Source organism: Gymnodraco acuticeps, unplaced genomic scaffold (assembly GCF_902827175.1).
Source record: "Gymnodraco acuticeps unplaced genomic scaffold, fGymAcu1.1, whole genome shotgun sequence".
In the NCBI taxonomy this organism is placed as follows: domain Eukaryota; kingdom Metazoa; phylum Chordata; class Actinopteri; order Perciformes; family Bathydraconidae; genus Gymnodraco; species Gymnodraco acuticeps.
In genome coordinates, this window is record NW_022990285.1 from 656871 (window position 1) to 679698 (window position 22828).

At 44.7% G+C, this 22828-nt stretch overlaps 2 protein-coding genes across 2 annotated transcripts in view; one reads left to right on the top strand and one right to left on the bottom strand.

The window, feature by feature from the left end:
- slkb (STE20-like kinase b) overlaps window positions 1-9587 on the top strand; it is a 50202-nt gene extending 40615 nt beyond the window's left edge. Inside the window, exons 12-18 of the mRNA XM_034221803.1 lie at window positions 1132-1311; window positions 3797-3926; window positions 4554-4678; window positions 5653-5844; window positions 5933-6058; window positions 6208-6321; window positions 7877-9587. Of these exons, the coding sequence (XP_034077694.1) occupies window positions 1132-1311; window positions 3797-3926; window positions 4554-4678; window positions 5653-5844; window positions 5933-6058; window positions 6208-6321; window positions 7877-8023 (1014 nt within the window). The 3' untranslated portion in view covers window positions 8024-9587. The remainder of the gene's footprint in view (window positions 1-1131; window positions 1312-3796; window positions 3927-4553; window positions 4679-5652; window positions 5845-5932; window positions 6059-6207; window positions 6322-7876) is intronic.
- Window positions 9221-22828, bottom strand: part of LOC117549729 (collagen alpha-1(I) chain-like) — a 44172-nt gene continuing 30564 nt past the window's right edge. Inside the window, exons 47-49 of the mRNA XM_034221812.1 lie at window positions 22656-22805; window positions 22491-22571; window positions 9221-10115 (exon numbers count right to left, since the gene is read on the bottom strand). Coding sequence (XP_034077703.1) covers window positions 10066-10115; window positions 22491-22571; window positions 22656-22805 — 281 coding nt within the window. The 3' untranslated portion in view covers window positions 9221-10065. The remainder of the gene's footprint in view (window positions 10116-22490; window positions 22572-22655; window positions 22806-22828) is intronic.

Genomic DNA, 22828 nt, shown 5'->3' on the forward strand with positions numbered 1-22828 from the left:
AAAAGATAATGCATTTGGACTACCTATGTTGTAAATGTATGTGTCTATAAATAAGTAGAAGTTAAAGATGGGTCCAGGTGGATGTCAACAATCCTCTGGGTGCCATCAAAGAAGCAGTAAGGTGAGCGTCAGGCTGGACCACAGCGACAGGGACAGCCACGACTCGAGATCCAGACACACACAGAAAACAATACATCTACGGGTGGTGGTCCTACTGAGTTTTGAGCCATTATGAGTTGGCCTGAATGCAGACAGTTTGTGAATGACTAATGTTGCAGTGTGAAGGATGACTTTATTATTTCCTCATGCAGGGTTTGATAGGCCTTTAGCTGTTTGGTGCCTTCTATAGAATTCTGCAGGACCTAAAACCCAGCAATGAATCAGCATTTTTCACTTTCCGATTAATCCATAATCCAATGGAAAATCCCATAGCTTGTCAAGGGAACCAGGGCAATGCTAACTTCCAGGTTAGCTTTACTAAATAAAGAGGCAAGCACACGTTATTAAATCAAATAGTTACACATCAAAGGTTACAAAGAATAGAATAAATAGGAATGAGCAGCAGCATTACAAGAGAAACAGATATGGCTCCCCTGTGTGGAAGACACCGTCCAGACCCGGTTTTCAACCTGATGCAAAGAAAGGCTTTTGTAAAGGCCTATTTTCTTTGTTGAGTGTTTGTAGAAAGAACTTCATTTATTTGGTTGACCACGAGCTGCATAACATCAAGCAATCATCAGAGGCCAGAGAAGTCCTCACAACTATGACTAGAACTCATATATTTAAAGCTAAAGTGTTAGAAATGTATCTTTTGTACATTTTGTAAATTGTGTAATATTTGGTTTATCTTTAATATTTGTTTTATGTATGCTTCGTAGTTAACATTAAGCTGTCTTTGGCTATTTTCTAATGTAACAAACGTACATTTCCCCTCTGTGGGACGAGTAAAGGTGATTCTGAAGTGGCTTGAGGAAACAAAGGAAGGAGGCCTTGGCATTATATAAAAGTGTAAATTGCGCACTTTTTGAAAGCGTACATAACAAAGGGTATTGCCTCTCCGATTTGACACACTAATAGAACAGAATCATCTTCTTGATTCCTCTCACTGACATGACTGTGTGTGTCCTGCAGAGTAAGAAGCGTCAGTACGACCAGGAGGTGGAGAACCTGGAGCGGCAGCAGAAGCAGACCATCGAGCGGCTGGAGCAGGAGCACACCAACCGGCTCCGGGACGAGGCCAAACGCATCAAAGCCGAGCAGGACAAAGAACTGTCCAAGTACCAGAACATGCTGAAGAACCGCAAGAAAGAGGTCAGTGTGTGAACCACGTCTTCTTTGAATTCCCCTTCACCTCTCTTATGAGGGTGGCATAGCTTGTACAGTTCTTTTTATAGTTGTTTTAATACTTTGACACACCCAAGCCTCTCTGATCTTTCCTATAAGTGTTTACATAACCAGCTGCTAAATCAGTCAGTGCTGCCGCCTCTCATTCATTTTGTGACGCAGTGCTATCTGTCCACAGCTCATTTTATTTGATTCTCATGGCTGACACAAACAGGAATTTGGACTTTCTCAAAGGCATGTGACAAACGCTATCATGAAACGTATTAAAGAGGATATTATCCAAACCCCGCCTGAGGAGGTAATGAGGGATCAGATTGCTGTGGATTTTGAACTTTGACACACACTTTCAGCTCGTTCCCTCTGTTGAACAGACGTCTGACTGTGTGAGGGTATCATCCAACAATTTTTCACTTAGTGTTTTGATGCAGTGTCAGGACTTTTTCCCCCTTTTTTAACCTTCCACCTACCTGCATTTGCGGTGTGTGTGCAGTGTGCAGTGTTTAGTGCGATATCTAGCAGGGTTTTGTACTGGGATCCTCAGGCACTAGCCCTTGTTCTGATGTAGTCCTTTTGTGTGTGGGTGCGTCACTGGATACCTCCTCAGATATGGCGCTTTTGTTGTGTCTCTTGAAGCATGACTCATCACTCTTTAGACTAGAAAAGGCTATCGTTTTTTACCCTAGGCTAGATACGTTTATTTCAGACACAAAGGCAATTCAAAGTGCTTTACATTGGCATTAACGCGCAACTCACAAACAAATGAGATAAATGGTAAAAAAAATCGTAGTTAATAATAGACATTGTGAATCCAGATAATGCTGCAAGAAGTGTAATAAAACATGGAGCCGTCATCATCTGTTCAGGAAGTTTGTTCCAGATCTGCAGAGCTTAAACAAATGTGTTTGGTTTTGGTTCTGACCCGGGGAACAATGAGTAAATCTGTTCCAGATGGTCTGAGAGTTCTGGTCGATTCGTAACAGAGCAGCATGTCAGACATCTATACCTTTAGCAATTTACAATTTAATAGTAGCATTTAGAAGTCAATTCTTTGAGAAATTGGAAATGAGCTCAGCTCTCTATATGAGTTGCATGCCAACAGCAAGCGTAAAGTGCAGCTAGACCCTCTCAAAGCTTCATTTTGGTGACACAACAACCATTTCTCCCCCCTGCTGGAATAACGATGACATTTACATTTTAAATCATCATTTAAATGCTTTGTATCTTGAATGTTTTTGCCTGTCCATCCACTGCGTTAAAAGCCATGTCTGCCACCTGCTGGTAAGAACTAGGTACATATTATTAGTATTATACTATTTGTCGATTTCAGTGGTAGCTGTGTAGAAATTGTTCACACTTATGTTATCCAAACATTACCAATAACTTCAGAGCATTGTAAAGGCAACATCATTTGAAAAAAGATACTGTAGATGTAATTACATCCAAATTAACAATGTTTTATATAATTACTTATTTTGCTGCAAACCATATTTGTTGGCGTTTTCTCCAACTTGCTGCACATAAAAAGAGGCAAGCTATGAGAAGATATATTTAAGTTGATTTATAAAAGAAATATCGTATTCATAGGGCTCCACAATTATTTGCAATTGAACTAATATCGCAGAATTGACTTGTGCCATATATAAAATTGCAGGAAGTGAAATATTTGTGTTTATATTATTCTGAATAAAAGATTGTGGTGTTGCAGAGATACAAGCTATTCTACGGACACAATGAAATACCTTTGTTTGGTACAGATGTTCACACCATGATCATTTCAAACATATCTTTCAATGATAAGGAGAAAATAAACGATCCCTCCTACAGTGTGGAACATATCGCTATTGCAATATCAGTCAAAATCATTTTATCAAATTTTGCAGCTGTAATTTATATTCAGATTTAGTTTAAGTTTTTCAAACACAAAATATTGAATACAACATTATAAAATATTACAGAATTCATTTTGTTAAGATTATGGATCCACCAATGCCTTCATTGAAGTGACAGAGCTGAAAGGGGAGACAGAGGGAATGACACGTGTCAACAATGGTCCAGAGAGCTATACGGCAGATATGACATTTGAAGCTTCATTTGGAAGCATCAATAGAAGCTTCGAATGTAAAAATCCGGTCCAGCCCTACTTTAAGTAGACATTCATAAACGTTTATGAAAGTACATACTGCATAACATTAAGTAGTTCATCAGCTTCCGCAGTTTAAGCTGAACCCAGTTAGTCGTATTGATGAGACAAACTGTAACTGTCTTGTTTGTCAGCTCAAGCCGAGGTGAAGTTGGCAGAGAGCCTGAAGGCCGATCGCTCATCGGGCTGAGATCATTGGTCGTTGTGGGTGGGGGTTAAGGAGTTCTCTGATCCTCAGGTTCCTTGTGTGTTGCAGACTCGGTAGATTATCACCTGGACCTGTGTTTGTAATCTCGCCTCCTTTTTTTCCAGGAACAAGAGTTCCTTCAGAAGCAGCAGCAGGATCTGGACAGCGATCTGAAGAAGATCATCCAGCAGCACAAACACGAGCTGGCCACCATCGAGAGAGACTGCCTCAACCACAAGCAGCAGCTCCTCCGAGGTAAAACATTTAGTGTCGTTAGGGGTCGCTGTGTTCAGACGAGGGCTGCTCTCACCCAAAGATCCTCTGTTAGTCGACCTGTAGCCGTCAGTTCAAGCGATCAGTTGACAAGTCGTTGCACTTTTATGATATATTATGATTAATAATAATAATAATATATATTTTCTCGGCTTCACTAAATGATTTTAAGATGATCTACAAAATAACAAAACAAATTATCATTTCATTTACTGTGAAAAAAACATTTTCATTTAATTTTGAAATGTATGTAAATATAACATTAAATACATAACACACAGGCAACTGTAGCCTGTTAGCAATATTCCAGGAGCTGCACAAACAACACTTCTCAGAAATCTAACGTGAGGCTGCTACTTTAGCGACGTTTCACAGAAAGTACAAATAGAAATGTCATTTAAGTTTGTTGATTAAGCATTCAGCTGTTCTAATGAGGTAACTTCAGCCCACTGCCATGTGTTCTGCTCCGTCCTGTTATTCTCCACAGCAGACCATCTAGTCATACTGAACGGGGTTGAAATGTTGCAAAGAAATCCCCCCCAATAAGCCTGTGAATGCCTCTTGTGTGTGATCACTTTGTCTTTTGTTCCCTTGTGTGTCTGCGTACAGCTCGTGAGGCTGCTATGTGGGAGCTGGAGGAGCGCCACCTGCAGGAGAAGCACCAGCTGTTCAAACAGCAGCTCAAAGACCAATACTTCATGCAGAGGCACCAGCTGCTGAAGAGACACGAGAAGGTACCGTATTCACCTTTTCCCCCGCCGAGGCGCTTTCAGGGCCCTGAAAACTGGTTTAACCAGCGACAGCACTTCATGGCGACAGTAGAAAGTTGTTGCAGAAGCAATAGCTCCGAGATGGAAAAGTGTCTAGAACAACACCACATACCTATATATAATCGTCACGCAACATTAACCAGGCGTACATGTGACATATTATTTATTATTCACAAGACTTTGAATTACAACCCGTTTGCTATCATTGTTGTGGCAAGGAATACATCCTAATTCAAAACATTTATGGCGAACAAATAATATGCCATACGTTACGTTACGTGCGTTTAATGTTCTGCAAAAGTGAGTTTTATATAATGTGTGTGCCAAACATTGTCAAATAAAACTGAAAAGAAGTTCCATTTATGTGGAAATGTGCATCAGTGGATGCTACTGGTTAGTTAGTCACTCTGAACGGCTTCTTCCGAGCAGTAGGGAAACGGTAGGATATATGCTGCTGAAGGCAAATGCTGAATCCTAGAGGCATAATATTAGCCATTTCACTCTGGAGAAAAAGAGAAGTCACTCTTGCAACTCAATATGGCTGTGTTTTAAATCACAACATGAGCACAGCTCCAACATAGTCTGCCATTGTTGTTGTCGTTGTGAGGGATATTCACACTGGCGTTGCTGCAAAGTATACGGTGACGTCCTGACGTGGTTCCTCTCAGGCTCTGGTCAGTGGAAAAGCAACTGGTTCTTAAGTGGTTTGCAAGTTAATTCCACTGCAAACCAAACTAGCCCCAGCACGGAACTAGAACAGAACTCCTTTCAGTGGAGAAGGGGTGATTGGAGCTCTTTTACACAACTCATACAACCTCCAAAACAACCACTCAGTTTTGTTTCTGTAAAAATGTCAGCATTAAAAGTGAAAGTTTGAAAAGTTGCTCTGGAAGCTCTTTCGATGGTGTGTGTGTGTGCCTGTGTGTTTCCCTGTACAGGAGATGGAGCAGATGCAGCGCTACAACCAGCGTCTGATCGAGGAGATGAAGAACAAGCAGACGCAGGAGAGAACCCGGCTGCCCAAGATCCAGCGCAGCGAGGCCAAGACGCGCATGGCCATGTTCAAGAAGAGCCTCCGAATCACCGGCGCCGCCATCACCCCCGAGCAGGAGAGGGAGAAGGTCAAACAGGTGAGCAGCACATTTAATAGACTTGTGTCGTGTATACAACAGAAAGAATAGTAGCCTTTAAAACCCCAAATGTGCCTCTGGCTCCCAGTTTGCAGCCCAGGAAGAGAAGAGGCAGAAGAACGAGAGGCTCCACCAGCATCAGAAGCATGAGAACCAGATGAGAGACCTGCAGCTGCAGTGTGACGCCAACATCCGGGAGCTGCAGCAGATGCAGGTAGAGATTTAAAGGAGTGCACTCACTTCATACTTGTATTAATCATTCATTCATGTTTGTATCAACATTTAACATGCAGTACTGTTTCAGTTTAGAATCCAAGAGAACAGTAAGTTGTTTTATATACTTCCTCCCTGTGTGTGTTTCAGAACGAGAAGTGCCACCTGCTCATCGAACATGAGACCCAGAAGCTGAAGGAACTGGACGAGGAGCACAGCATGGAGCTGAAGGAGTGGAGGGAGAAGCTAAGACCCAGGAAGAAGGTAGAGTATCTGTTCCCTCAGCCTGCAGTGGACTCGCACAAAACTTTACTCCATTACTAATACAAACTGATGCAAACGGAATATATATACTAAAGACACAGCCACGCAAAAACTGCGGCATTTGTACAGCTCCTTATGGGTACTGCAATTTGTATTGCACGTCTGTCCGCCCTGGGAGAGGGATCCCTCCTCTGTTGCTCTCCCTGAGGTTTCTCCCATGTTCCCCTTTAAACTGTGGGTTTTCTTCGGAAGTTTTTCCTTGTACGATGTGAGGGTCTAAGGACAGAGGGTCTAAGGACAGAGGGTCTAAGGACAGGGTCTAAGGACAGAGGGTCTAAGGACAGAGGGTGTCGTTTTGCCATACTGATATTCTGTACAAACTGTGAAGTCCACTGAGACAAATGTAACATTTGTGATATTGGGCTATATAAATAAACATTGATTGATTGATTGATAACCCACTTTAGCTTAAATGACTGGAGAGAGGCGAGCTCTTCTTGGGAGGCCGTTGCATTTATTTAGTAGTTCTTCTGTTTCACAAAATACATCGCACTCGTTTCACTTCCAGAAACATACACACGCTCGCTCTACCATCCACACACACACATGCACAAGCCACACCCCTCTCTCTCTCTCTCTCTCTTAAAGGGACAGCGATCTCATCTCACTCTGCATGACCCTCATATCATAACATGTGTGTTCTGGAGAATCACAGAACGGACGATCGTCCTTATTATTATGCCGTTTAAACCAATTATTTAAATGTATTGCGCTTAGAGGTCCACACACTGCTTCCCCGCAGCGAGGCTCCTCCCACCCTCCTGTTGACAGTTCACGAGCTTCGAGCTCCTCACCCTCCCGTTGATAATTCACGATCGTCGGCACGCTGATCACATTTTTTTTTTGTAATGGCACTTCATATCAAAAAGGTTGCCGACCCCTGAGCTAGAGTATGTCAACAGCAAAACATATTATAGTCCCCTTTGCTGTCAGACAGCCTTTCTGCTCTACCCCAACATTTTCATCTAGCTGTCACTAGTTTTTATTCACATGACCATTATGAAAACCTGGAGGGCCCAACTCAGTTCCAACACTGCGTCTAACACTGGGACCTTGTCAGACCATCTTTAAAAACGCACGCGTGTTCAGATCACCTCTCAAAGCGGAAAAACTCAAATATTTAAACAAACAGCAATTCTTTGGAACCTGTTTCCTATTGACACCAGCAGCTAAAGTACAATCATTTAAAAAAGTGTAGTCCCTCATGGAGAAGCACTTCAAAGACAGAAATGGCTAACTTAATAATACCCTAATACCTTATAATGCTGCTAGGATTAGTGCATACAAAAGTACAGACAGTGATCTGAGCTTTGCATGTGAAGAAATGTTAGGAAAGTAGCTGACTAATGTTGGTTGCATGGGACGTCACCTACTGGAGTTAGCCTTTCTAACGTTTCAGTACTGAAAAGACAGGTAGCGTAAAAGTGTTTAAATGACCCATAATTGAGGGCTACTGCTGAATAACCGTTTTGGTTTTCCTGTGTGCGTCCTGTAGGCCCTGGAGGAGGAGTTTGCCAGGAAGCTGCAGGAACAGGAAGTGTTCTTCAAGATGAGCGGGGAGTCCGAGTGCCTTAACCCCTCCTCCCAGAGCCGCATCTCCAAGTTCTACCCCATCCCCTCCGTCCACTCCACGGGTTTCTAGATGAAACCTTGGCACACGTGCACAGACACACTCATGGACGTGATGAGCACACACACACAAACCGACAGCAAAGAGCCCGTGCCGCCTTGCCTTCATCCTCTGAAAACAGTTGGAGGATGTCCGGAGATATGAAGGAGATTTTCAGATTCAGTGTTTCGATCCTCGCCTCAAAGTGAAGTATCTCTCTGCCCAACCTTCTTTCCATGATTGAACTGTTTTTATAATAAATAATCCAGTGCCTGTAGAATGTTATCTGTTTGGCTTTTAAATCCAAGCAATTTCAAATAAGTATTTGCTGCTCTTTTTCTCGCATGTAGACATTTGCTCTCAGTAAGGATAGCCTTTTTATACCACTTATTTAACATTTCATATGGCTAAATACTAAATAGCAACTTTATCATTTATAATTGATCATAAAATAGATGTACTTCTGCTATAGGAAACCCATTTAACTCTCTTAAGGTGATATATTTGTATCTTACATATCTCTTCTAGGCTGATTTGAGGTTAAATGATTCATGACTTCCAAATAAGCTTTAGGAATCTTTTCCAGCAGAAATGATTCCTTCTTTACAGGTTTTTTTTATCAGAATGCCTTCCTGTCTCGAGCGTGAGAGTTTTTAGCATCCAGCAGAAAGTTAGCGTTGCATACAGTAGAGATGGTGTTTACATACACAAAGGGTCATTGTTAGGAAACCACTGTGGGGCAGAAACAAAGACTGCCGCATGTATGTACCTGTTGGTTGCTCTGGTTTTTATGTTTTTTAGGTAACACCACTTTATTGTTGTCGAGCAGAAATTGGAGCATAATTCAGGGACTTTTCATTGATGTCGCTTCAGAAAATGTGAAGACATTTGTAAGAGTTTCTAAAACCTGCCTTACAAAATCCAACATATTTCTGTCCAGTTAAACGATAATCTGATGATGACGAATCCTGTGTATTTCCTTTGGTTCATATGGCTCATCATAATGTTGTTGCTGCCCAGCATGTCCTTATCGGATTGTTCTTATTGAAATACTGTTTTCATTGTTGTGCTAGCTAATAGCCTTAATACTTTAAAACAGCTGTATAGATATACTGTATACCCGATGTGATCGCCTTTAAAGATTTTGGTAAGGCTTATGGTTTAATGTGCAGCTCTGAAGCAAAAACATTTGAATGATTGCATCTGTATTCAAAGAAACAAACAGTGCGCTTAGCATTTCTTATTTTTATTAAGGCAGATGTATTATGAATGATGTCAAAGCAATGTAATATGGACCTGACTGGTTTAGGCCATCCTAACTTGTGATTGGGTCGTTCTATCATCTAATTTCCTTATGATTGGCTATTGAGAGGTAAGGTATTTGAATTCTTATGTACAAAAATTGCATCGACGTGCTGTGCACCTTTTACGAATCTTTCTCTGCTGAAACTGCAACTCCCACAATGCAGCATCTGTAGCTTATTAGCCAGAAGAGGTTTGCAGAATACAACAATATCATTACAAAATAACCAGTTGGTCTGTTGTCTGTTTTATTCTTCAAAAAATAATAAAAATAAACTCTGAATGTTGACTGAAACAATGTTATTCATATCAAAACCATTATGCATTTTTTTTAAATAAATGTATAGTTTTTAGAATACTTGTGTAATGTAGATTTTCATTTTGCTGTAAATAAACATGTTCCTCTGTACTACAACTACAGTTGTCCAGTCTGTCCGCCTATTAATACATGTAATTATCTGACAGTGAGAAAAATCTTCTATAAACAATTGTAGATTTAAAAAAAAGAAAGCACTGATACAAAAAAAGTCGAATAAGAAAGTATGAACAGATGAAAGACAACTTCATGAAATCCCACAAATATAAGATATCCCCTCAATACAGTGTATCAAACAAGCTAATTCAAAGCTATACAGTCTTTGATTACACACAACACACAAGACATTCAGAAATACAAAAATACTATCATAACAACTGTAACTGTCAGTAGGCTACATTCACCATCTTTATACACACCAGACTCCACATAAAACATTTACCAACCAAGTCGACAGTTACACTCGAACGTTCCTCTTCCTTCTTTTAACAGTCAGTGTGGATTCTCCTGTGAAACAAACGTTTGATTAAAGTGTTGCTTGATGTGACGTGCTTTAAATATTCACCTTCCAGCTGTCCAAGCAAGTCGAACCAAACATTCTAAAATATTCGTAGAAAGTATTTGAAGCTTCAAATAAACTAATCCAGGCTAAAATCATGTTCGCAAGCTAACATTAGCCTGTTCATGCTAACCCTGCTAGCTTTGTTTTTCACACACTTTCTATTGGTTTATCATATTGAAGGTAAAGTCATCTTGAATAACTTGTTTTCTGGAAATGAAGCCAGCATGTAAAGTATTAAAAACAAGATAAGCACTCAATCATTTGCTAAAATCTTGTTAGCTAGCTATATCAGGGTTGCCAACTTTGGGTACCTGGCTGGAGTGAGATTTTGGTATCATGGGTTTGGTTTGATTACACATATGCGCACGAAATGACTGCTATCGTGTCAGTAGCGGGACCTTAGCATATATATAGGATATACAATATATACAAATACACAATATTGGATACAGACTATAAAGTGCACAGTTTCATTCACTACTGAAAGTCAAACACATGTTTGTTTCCACTGTTTTATTGTGTGCCTGTCGCGATAAGCAATTAATTGACTTATCGACCGTACGATAAATAAAAATGAACTCGATAAATTGCCATTTACATGAGGATGTGACTAGCAGTTTGAAAGCATGTAGGCCTACTTGAATTATTATTATATATTATCATTATGTCAGTGGTCTAAAATGGTCATACAACGGTGACGACAATATTATCGTTTATTGCAATAGTTTCCGGGAAAATCTATCCAACAAAATTAATTATCGTGAGAGGCCTATACATGAAACACACACACACACAAACAAATCTACAGACTTACTCCAAACTGCCAAATATATTAATTAACACACTCTCACTCTCATACTCTTTGACTCTATTTTGGCCTAGTAGAACAATAAGCAGCAGACTTTTACTTTTTATAATTTCTACTGGATCTTAGATCTGCGCATGCGCAATACGGGTCGGCAGTGGCGGCTCCGGATTATTTTTGTTGGGTAATCTATGGTAGGGCTAACCCAGGGGTGCCCAACCAGTCGATCGCGATCGACCGGTCGATCTAGTGCAGAAGCCTTTTATCGTATATTTTAATCTGGGACCATTATTGACAAATAAACATGCTCTACAAAAAAATACGTAAAATGTCACCTATTACGCAAAATGCATAATCCACCCACGGCCCTATCGTCCCCTATCAGAAACGTTGCTATCAGAAACAATGTGCAACGTGTTTTCAGTAATATGGTCTGTTTTTGCATAAGCAAGCATCGTTAACACTCAGAGCTAACGCTGTACTGGAGAGAATATGTGTAAAGAAGTAGGATATATATAGACCTTGTGGTAAACCGGCAAGAGAAAAAGCATTTGAGCTCCATACTGTTTCAGAAATAATCCTTGATGTGGTTTGGAATATAATACGGCGTTTAATCACGGCAGCGTTTAGCTGAGTTTCAGCCATGGATGTATAATAAGAACTGGATACAGCGTCGGAGGCGGGGTCTCGTTCTTTCCTATGAGAGCTGCTCATTGGCGCATGAGGACAAAATGGCCCAACTTTTGAGAGAGCGAAACGTCACAGATTACCCATCATGCCTGGCTGTCAGAGCAGAAGAACCCGTATGTGCGCTCACAGAGCATGCGCCCCTTAAGCCCCTCCCCCTGAGCTCCCACTCTCGGCTCACTAGAATGAATGGAGAGAGAAAATAAATCTAGATTGGGCTTTTAGTGCATTTTACAACTTTAAAGGTCCCATGTCATGGCCATTTCTACTGATCATAATTCCATTGTTGAGGTCTACTAAAATATATTTATATTGTGCAATGTTCCAAACTCACATTGGTTTCTCATACAGCATCTCTGTAAAGTATGTGTATTCACCGGTATTCACTCTCTGTCCTAAACGGTTTGTCGCTGCTCAGTGAGCTGACTTACTGGTGTGGTTTCCGGGTCGGCGATACAGCGGGACTGCGCGAAACTCATCCTGAGCACACACAAACACTCACAGCCGAAGTAAAAACAATAAGTGTGGCTTGATATTGAGTAAGAAAAAGGTTGATAAACGCGCTGTGAGAATTGGTCTGCGGAGAGCATTTCTCCGCGATCCCAACTCGTCTATTACCAACCAGGGAGCTCTATGCAAGTCAATGGGAGCGCATGACGTCATGCGGTCCCCGGAAGAAACAAATGGAAAAAGAGAAATCTCCAACAAGGCGTTCTGGGGCAGCATAGATAGGTATTTTCTGTGTTAGAGCTTACTCGCTACAGGGTGTACTTTGAGGGTTTGTGACTCTGCAGACCGTTTACATCAGGGGTGCCCAACCAGTCGATCGCGATCAACCGGTCGATCGCGGGGAGATTCCCAGTCGATCGCGAGATGTGTCTAAAAATAGAACAACAATATTCTGTTTTATCGTTAATGTCCTGCAACATAATCTTCCTGTGCCAGAATAATGCACTTGAACACATCAAAGCTTTGTGATTGGCCGGCGTGACCCCATGTGTCGGGGCGTGGCTGGTGAGCAGTGGGCAGTGCACTAGTTCGCTAACGTTGTCCGTGTCAACAGGAGTGACAGTCCGCACACACACAAGACCGCAATTATGGCAGAAGCAAAACATATATAATTTTCACTCCGAGTGGGAGGATGATTATTTTTGTATCTATTCCAATTCAAAGTGCATCTGTCTCATCTGCAATGCGAGCGTGGCTTTATCGAAGAAGGGTCATTTAGGAGCGGCATTTCAAAACAGTGCACAAACGCTACGAGACGGAATTCCCTCCTAATTCTGCCCTACGCTCCAAAAGGGGAGGGGCCTGAAAGGACAGCTAAATGCACAGCAGTCCATTTTCACCAGGCCCAACAACAAGAGCAAGGCTGCTGCTACCAGAGCATCTTATCGTGTCTGTCACGTTCTTGCGAAACACATGAAGTCTTTCAAAGACGGCGAAGTTGTGAAAGAAGCATTCCTGGAGGCTGCCGATGCGTAATAAAAATAACAGAAGCATTTCAACAGGTTTTTGATATGATAAAAACTCAAGTTAGATACCGTTATTAATCAGCTGTAAGTTTGAGTTTGTTTGAACTTATTCATTATAATTATTGTACAAAATGGTATAAGAATGCAAACTTAAATTGATTATAGTCTATTATCAATTCAGGTTAAGAAACTAGTGTTGCTTGCATCCTATTTTAAAGGCATTTATTTTTATAATCTACTAAAATGCAACAAAAAAGGGTTTGATTCTATTAATGTTGTCTTTTTTATTGCACTGTTGCAGCAGATTCCTGTGTAGCTTCAGATCTGAGTTGTCTTATTAGTAAGCCTCATTTATACTTTTGTAGCAACACTATTTTTATATAATGGCAAAGAAAGGGTTCAGAGTCTTTTCTTTTTTTCCTGTGTCATATGTGGCAGCACTGTTCAATGTTTCTTGAATACATTACCCACTTATAACAACACTGTTGTGTAACTTCAGTTCAATACTTGTATGTGTGTAGATTAGAAAGAGGTAAGATAAAGGATCTGCAGTGTTTTATGAAGTATTCATCGTACAAAGGTCAGTTTTATACAAGTAGAAGTGTGTATTTACCTGGTAGTAGGCTGTCAGTAATGGCTACGCCTCTCTATTTGGACTGGTAGATCTCGGCAGACTAGCAACTTTAAAAGTAGCTCTCGGTTCAAAAAAGGTTGGGCACCCCTGGGCTAACCCATACAGTGGTGGGGCTCAAATCAGTATTTGCAATGTAATTACATACACGCTCCCCTTGACAGTGAAACGCCACGCGTGAGGTTTAGATTATTTCCCTGTCTCAATCCAAATTGAACTGTATGAAATAAAAAGGCACATTTGTCTTGTAGTAAATAAAAAGGGCGACCTGGATCCAATCCTGCAATTTCTCCACAGGTGAAAGAGTTGACATGCTGAGAGCCCAACCCCTGCAGGGGGGTCTGGGGGGATTCTCCCCCAGGAGATTTTTTGAAATACTAACATAAAATACACATTCTGGTACTCTCTAGAGAAGAACAATAAATAAATCTATTACTACACGACATATTTAAAAAAATTAATGCTATTTTAGTTTTTTGTTACTTTGCTCTGAAAGCTGAACCTGCTGCTCCTCACAGAGAGAAGAGGAAGAGGCTGTGAATTACTTTACATTGTGGATAAGGGTGGATAGCCCCCATTGTTCTGTGTGTCAAAATGAAAGACAGCCCACACACACCAATCATCAATCAATCATCAAAACCGTGGGGTCTTATTTCATTACGTGTTGATTTTTATCAACACGTAATGTTGTATCGATGTATATAGAGATGTACTACAGCGAAAGTATTCTCCGTCGGGACTTCCTGCAACAACACTCACCGTTATCGTGATTCTGATTGGCCAGAAGACATCATGCAAAATGCACTTTTGTACGTCTTTTATACATGATTATGTGTCCCCGGTGTGTCAGGGAACTCACCAAGTGTCAGAAAACACAACCCTCTCTCTTTTCCTCCCTACCCAAATCTCTAAAAACGGGACAGGAACGGATCTGATACAGACTGATACAGATCTGAAAATAGTCTGACGTCAGTGATGAGGAGCTCCGCCTATATGGCCAACTCTACACCTATCAGGGGAATGAGAGGTTGCGTGGCATGGTAACAGCATGGTAACATGACTCGTAAGTCGGCCCCCTCCTTTGCAGGGGGGCGTGGTCAGCTGCAGCGCATGCAAAGACAGGGTGGAGGGGAGGAAAATAGAGCAAAATGAGGCATGGCTAAAATGCATGATCTGTTTGGTATTTTGAAAAAAAAATGTATAAATATACCTTAGATAGGTATGCCCTACAATATATTATTCAAATATAGCATGATAGGTCTCCTTTAAACCATGGGCTACGAACGGTGGGTTACGTATTATAACCCTAGTTAAATAAGCACAGGCGGAGCCCTCTACTGGACTCTATGGGTACTACCTCTCAACCATACTATGCGAGCATTCATCAACTGAAATATCTATAACCGTAGCGGGCCTACCTGAATGCGCACGCAAGCCCACCGTATAAAAGGCGGCCTCGCCTCCTGGCTGTCATCCTACACTTCTCTTCAGCGAGCAGCATAGGACAGACAGGGCCCCGAGTAGAGGGGTCCGCCTGTGCTTATATAAACAGGGTTAAAATATGTAACCCACCGTTATATCTCACACAGGCTCCGCCCTCTACTGGACTCTATGGGTACGGTGGGTGGAGCCCTGATGCCTAAACGCCCTGTCGTCCAACAACATTGAGTCACCACACTGCTCCTGACCGGCTTTTGGTTACCAGCCCCTGCACCGCAACCCCCTCTCCCCCGGTTGTGATCGTGGAGAAGTGGGGGCCGCAGTTTACCTGGCTGGTAGGGCACACTCAGACACGCTTACCTTGTGAATAGTGTGCCTGGAAAACAGTGAGGAGAGTCCTCCAGCCCTGTATGGGGCTTACTGCGCACCATGTTTCCCGGGTCCCTAAGGAGCATGGGAAAACATAAGTGCACTATGTCCCCCTCACCAGTCCTGTGTTGCCTCAGCAAGCACAGATGATGAGAAGGAGCCAGACATGTCCAAGAGATAAAACCTTATGAAGGGGCCTGGCGTGGACCAAGACGCCGCACACATGTCCTCCACACTCACTCCGTTAAATAAGGCTGTTGACACAGCCATACCCCGCGTGGAGTGTGCACGGACCCCCGTGGGGAAGGCTCTCCCCGTCTGTCCGAAGGCATGTGAGATGCACTCGCAGAGCCATCCTGCCAGGCGTTTCTTGGACAGAGCTTTACCGGCCACGCCGCCCCCCAAAGCACACAAACAGTTGTTGAGTGCGCCTAGTGGCAGCCTTGCGCTCCACATAACATGCTAGCGCACTCACCGGGCAGGGGAGGTGCAATTTAGCCTCCCTGGCCCGACTATGGGATGGAAGATTAAAGCCCCCTAACTGAATAGCCCTTGACCTAAACGAGCTCCTTAGATTCTTGGGAACAAAGGAGGGGTTCGGTCTGAGTGTCGCCCCACTATGGTCACCCCGGATCACTAAGCAACTTGGGTCAGCTCTGACACTCTCTTGGCCGAAGTTAAGGAAAGTAGCAACGCTAGTGAGCCCTCCTCACTGTTTTCCAGGCACACTATTCACGAAGTAAGCGTGTCTGAGTGTGCCCTACCAGCCAGGTAAACTGCGGCCCCCACTTCTCCACGGTCACAACCGGGGGAGAGGGGGTTGTGGTGCAGGGGCTGGTAACCAAAAGCCGGTCAGGGGCAGTGTGGTGACTCGATTTTGTTGGACGACAGGGCGTTAAGGCAAGTAGCAACGCTGTCTTCCATGACAGTGCTTTCAGGGAGGAGAGCTCCAGAGGCTCAAATGGTTCTGTGACCAGAGCCCCAAGCACCAACGGCAGGTCCCACTGCGGGGCGGAGGCGTGCACTACTGGGCGCTGCCTCCTGACCCCCTGCAAAAACCGCAACATAAGCCGCTGACTGAAGGCTGACCTACCGCCAAATCCCTCATGGCAGGACGAGATGGTTGCTGCATACACTACATACTGTCCACCAGTAACTGCAAGTAGGACAGAATAGAGCCCAACGTACACGATAGGGGTTCTAGACTCCCCTCCTCACACCATCGCTGGAATGCCAACCACTTTGGTCTGTAACAGGCTGTGGTGGATCCTGCTCTTGCTGCCTGGATAGTCTGAATAACCTTGTCAGACAGTCCCCCCTGTCTCAGCCTGTCCCTCTCAGGAGCCAAGCCTGGAGAGGTTGGCCCTGAGTGGGTAACGCCCCTATTGCACCTGCCTCCAGAGACATCGCCCCCCAGAACTGAGGAATCGCCCAGGGCTGGCCCACCATCATCTGTGTCACCTCTGCGAACCACGGCGCCAAGCGGCAGTCTGGGCGGATTGTCTCCCCGAACCATGGAAAACCACAGGGTACAGTGGCTGTTGTGCCGGCTGGGGAACAGGTCCACCTCCGTTCTCCCGAACTCGGCCCAGATCTGTTTCGCCACCTCCGGGTGAAGCACCCACTCGCCTGGCAGGGGCCCACCTCTTGACATGAGGTCGGCCCCCCTGTTCTCCAGTCCCGGGGTGTGGAGGGCCCTCAGAGACAACACAATCTCTGAAGCCCACAACCACAGGTTCTCTGCTGTGGTCAACAAGGCGGCGGAGCGGACTCCGCCCTGCCTGTTGATGTAAGCCACTGTGGTGCTCACCAGCACATGTTTGCCCTGTATTAAGGGTTTGAAATGCTGGAGGACTGACACCACTGCCCGCAGCTCTAGAAGGTTGCTGTGCCGTGTCTCTGTCAGAGACCAGTGACCACCTATAGCTCCCCCTAGGCAGGTCCCCCCCCCAACCTGTCACGGATGCGTCTGTGAACACCGTGACATAGGAGGTTACCCGCCCCAGTGGAGTTCCCCTCCGGAGGCGCTCTGGGCACCCCCAGTAACGGAGGTTGCCCTCCACTGAGGGGGGGATGGTCACCAGGCGTCGTTTGTGCCTCTTGGGATCTAAACGAAGGCTGGCAAACCACCACTGCAGGTGGCGCATATGCAGCAAGCCCAGCGGTACCACGAAGTGAGCAGCTGCCATGAGACCCAGAGTCTGCATAATGGTCAGCGCTGTCACCGTTACCCCCTGTCGCAGTCTGCAAACTGTCCGAAGCAAGGATGCCTGTCTGCTCTCTGACAGGGTGGCGCGTAGGCTGCCTGCATCGAGCAACATCCCCAGATTATGCACCTGCTGGTGAGGTATGGGGGAGCTCTTCTTCCAATTGACCGCGAAACCCAACTTGGTTAGGTGTAGGATCAATTGGGCTGTGTGAATGTGTGAAACATTGCCCATTCCCTGGACCTGGCCATGACTATGAGGTCGTCTAGATAAAAGAACACCCTCATGCCACGGTCATACAGCGGCTGAAGCGCTGTGGCCACACATTTGCTGAACGTGCGTGGGGATAGGGAGTAGCCAAACGGTAGTCTGTTGTACTTGTAGGCTACACCCTGGAAGGCAAAACGCAAATACTTTCTGTGCTTTGGAGCAATTTTGACATGAAACTAAGCATCCTTCAGGTCGATGGTTGTGAACCAATCGCCTGGCTGCACCAGTCCCAGCAACTGTTTTACAGTTAACAGATGGAATTTTCTGCGTGCAATGTGGAGATTCAGGCTGCTAAGATCTCCCCTCGGGATGATAGATTTGCCTCTTGCCTGCCTGTGAACGGAGGAGGGATGCTGCAAAACTGGAGTGAATAAGCCAGTCTCAGCGTCCTGTCCATCCACTCCGTTAATACACAGTTGCGCTCCCATTCCCCATAACACTGCATTAGGGGATGTGTATTCAGCTGCGGGGCCCCAGCTATAAAGCTGTGGTACACCCTGGTGACCCGTTCCGCCGCAAAACTCCCCGTGAAGGGAAGTTATGCGGGAGGGTCGACACCGAAAGAGGCCCTTGAACGCACCGCCATGATGCATTCACCCAGACGGTGAGTTTTTACACTGCGTTGTGTGTCTCCTAACCCAGCCATAATGCCCCTGTACCCGCATAGCGCAGTTTATCACTCTCACATGTGCATGCCCACTAGCTGCTTCCTTTACTGGAGTTACAACTGGGGCAGCGAGTGAGGAATCTGTACGGTTAACATTATGTGGAAGTGTGGATTTGTGGAGAGAAATTACACTTAGACTGGGATACATGCAATCATTTTTATTAGAATGTGTAACAACAGATGCATCATACAGGGAGGAGGCGGGATTCGCCCTCGCGTCCTGGGTGGAGAAAGTGACTCTCTCCGCCGGGACGCTTCCTCACACTGCCAGTCAGCTTCTGGAGGACGGTGCACCCCACCCAGAAGCCCTTTGCTGAGGCGGAGCGGGAGCCTCTCGGGGTTGGTCAGCCTGTCACCCGCGAGTGCCGGTATTGAGCCGGTTCTCCGGGACGAACCCCGGAGGCAGAGGGAGCAACGGGTGCCACGGGGGCTCTATACCGGCGCCTCTCTCTCTGTCTTACCACCGTTGAGCGCTCTCTCCCCCGAGGAAGAGCCAGCGGCAGCATGCGGCTGAGCTGTGCCCTCTCTTCCTCCAAGCAACTGAAGCGCCCTTTGACCGAGGTGATCGACCCGAAGAGCCCTTCCATGGATACGGGGGTCACAAGGAGATCATCCCGGTCCTTTTTGGACAGTGCGGTCAGACCCGGACGTGTGATGTCCCTGGCCACGTGACGCGACGACACTGTGGCCAGGGACATCAAACGTCCAGCTGCGGTAGCCATATCGTGGACCAGATTATTCATCTGGCCCACGCAGCGGCCCGAATAATTGCTCCCGTCCGGAGGCGGGGATGTCGTGCTGAGGGGTGATCAGCGAGACACCCAACACGCCGAGATTACTGGCCGCTGCTGCCATCTGCGCCCCGAGCCTGAACATCTTATCCAGATATTCCAGGATTTCACGGTCACGCGGCAGCGGCTTCCTCCCCTCTGTCCACCCGGCTGCCTGCGGAAGCAGATGGGCCGCCAGGCCTACATGCTCCGCCGCCATAGTCATCACCGCCGGGAAACTTCTTCTTTCTGTCTTTTTCTCATTTTAGCTCAGTTGTTTCTTTGCTCGCTGAAAAGAAAAGGATGACAGCCAGGAGGCGAGGCCGCCTTATATACGGTGGGCTTTCCCGCACATTCAGGTAGGCCCGCCCCAGGGGGCCGGCTACGGTTATAGATATTTCAGTTGATGAGTGCTCGCATTGTATGGTTGAGAGGTAGTACCCATAGAGTCCAGTAGAGCAGTGTTTCCCAACCGGGGGTACGCGTACCCCTAGTGGTACGCGAGGGAACTGTAGGGGATACGTGGAATTCCAAGGTGACAAGTACAAAAAATAATAATCCCGTCAAAAATGATAGTGCGCGATTTTGTCTGTGGCACGCACAACCGCGCCAAAATCCCACAATGAAAACAGCTGCTTACCTGCAGCCAGAAAAATACTGGTAGGTCTGTGCTATGGATAAATGGCTGAAACGTCCGCTTGCTCTGGATTCAGGCCAGGGTTCAGAGAAGCCCGCAGAGAAACGTAAGAAAGAGGCCAAACTGAAACCAAGGCAGTACAGTGAAACATATATATTATTTGGATTAATTTCTACTTCTGCGGACCCACCGCAGCCTCAGTGCTTCTTTTGCGGTGAAGTCCTGGCTAATAGTGCGATGAAGCCAGCGCATTTACAGAGACACCATAGCACCAAACACTCTGGAAGTGTCGATAAAAGTGAAGAATTTTACAGACGAAAGCTGTCGGAATTTAAGTCGAGCCAGACAGTAATGATGAAAGCCACGAATGTGTCAATGAAAGCACTCGAGGCATCTTACGCCGTGTCCCTGCTTGTGGCTAAATAAAAAAAACCTCACTCTATTGTTGAGGAGCTCATTCTCCCTGCAGCGACTGCGTTGGCCGAAATTATGATAGACAAGAAAGCAGCCGAAGCACTCAAGAAAGTTCCCCTGTCGAATAACACCGTATGCCGTCGGATCAATGATATGTCTGTTAATATAATTGGACAAGTGGTGAACAAAATAAAACTAGCCGGTCAGTTCGCTTTGCAGCTGGATGAAATGACAGATGTGAGTGGAGAAGCGCAGCTCCTGTCCTTCGTGCGTTACAAAGATGCGTCGGACATAAACGAGCATATTTTATTTTGAAAAACGCTGCCAGGAAAGACAACTGGGGAAGAATTGTTCCAGGTTATCGACAGCTTCTTCAGAGAACATGATCTGCAGTGGAAAACCTGCAGCCACATCTGTACTGATGGAGCAGCTGCGATGACGGGGCGCATAAAGGGACTTGTTGGGCACGTAAGAAAGGTAAATCCCGACATTAAATGGATGCATTGTATTATTCATCGTGAAGCACTAGCAAGAGGATGAGCCCTGATTTAAGTGCTGTTATGGATGATGCTGTGAAGATGATACATTTCATCCAATCTCGGCCATTGAATCACAGGCTGTTTGAAACTCTTTGTCATGAGAACGGCACAGAGCACGATCAGCTATTGCTTCACACAGACGTGCGCTGGCTGTCTCGTGGGAAAACGCTACTGAGACTTTATGAACTTCGCAATGAAGTTTTTGTGTTCTTGACGGAGCATCTGCATCCTCTTACTGTGCAGCTTGAGGATGACAAGTGGGTGGCGCGCCTGGCATATCTTGCTGATGTGTTTACCAAACTCAACGAGCTCAACCTATCACTTCAGGGCAAGGAGTCACATATCCTGAAATTGTATGACAAAGTTCAAGGATTCACAAAAAAGCTCAAACTATGGGAGAGGAAATGTGATGAGGGAGACGTGAGCTGTTTCCCACTACTCAATGCCCATCTTGCCACCACTGCTGTTGCCAGGGGTCCAGTGGTCAAACTGGTGCAAGCACACCTGTCCAAACTCTGCACTGATTTCAGCCATTATTTTCAGGACATTGAAAATAAGTCAGAAAGACTGGATTGGGTGAGGAACCCATTCATTGTGAGTGAGAGCAGCAACAGCCTTCCAGCAATGCTGCAGGAGCCTCTGATGGATTTATCATCTGACCACGGTTAGATGATAAATCCATCAGTCTGAAGATGGCATATGCTGAGAAGTCATTGACTGAGTTTTGGTGTGATGTGGAGAAGGAATATCCTGAACTGGGAAAACATGCAATGATTGAACTTTTGCCATTTGGTTCTACTTATTTGTGTGAGGTGACCTTCTCAGCTTTAACACACATCAAAACCAAGCAGAGGAACAGACTGGATGTGGAGACCAGCCTGGTCACAGCTGTTTCCACACTGCCTCCAGAACTATCAAAGCTTATGAAAGACAAGCAAGCTCAAGTGTCTCATTAAAGCTCACATGACTGGTGAAAAGAAACTGCTAGGCCTATACTGATTCTGGATATTATTTTGCTAAGTGTTTTGTTCCTGAATTAAAGTTTAAATGCCTGTTTAAAGGGGACTTATTCAAAGGGGCTCCAGGTTTAAGCCTAAATGTTACAAGATATATATAGCAAAGATAAGTTGATTATTTTGATTTCATATGTATTTATTTGATTATATTATTTATTTTCAAGGCAACATATTCATTTTTATTTATTTTTATTGAGTGATTTAAGTTAAAATTAAGAAAATGCCTGAGAATTAGATGTTCAAATTAAGGAGATGAAATAAAGTTATTTTCATTCAATAAGCAGTTACGTTCTACTCATGGTATGACAAAAGGCTCAGGGGGTACACAAGACAAAAAAGGTTGGGAACCACTGCAGTAGAGGGCGGAGCCTGTGTGAGATATAGCAGACCTACCTCTCTCTCCTGTGGGCCCCGGGAACCCAATGTCCCCTTTCTGTCCTGGTCTCCCAGGCGGTCCGACAATGGCTCCATTTTCTGCGGAGGAAAACTCAGTTAGGATACCTATGTATTTAAGCAGCTTTTCTAATTGTTACAATTTTTAGGTAGATAATTCTTTACTTTTGATGTATTCCACTAAATCTATGACATTTTCTTGGGACCCAAACAACTGGCTGTGTCCAGGTAGACCTGGAGGACCCGGTGGTCCTCGTGGACCTTGGATGCCACGTTCATTGTGGTTTTGATCTATGTCACGTAGCAGACCCTGAGCTGGAAGATAAGAGACAAAGTAA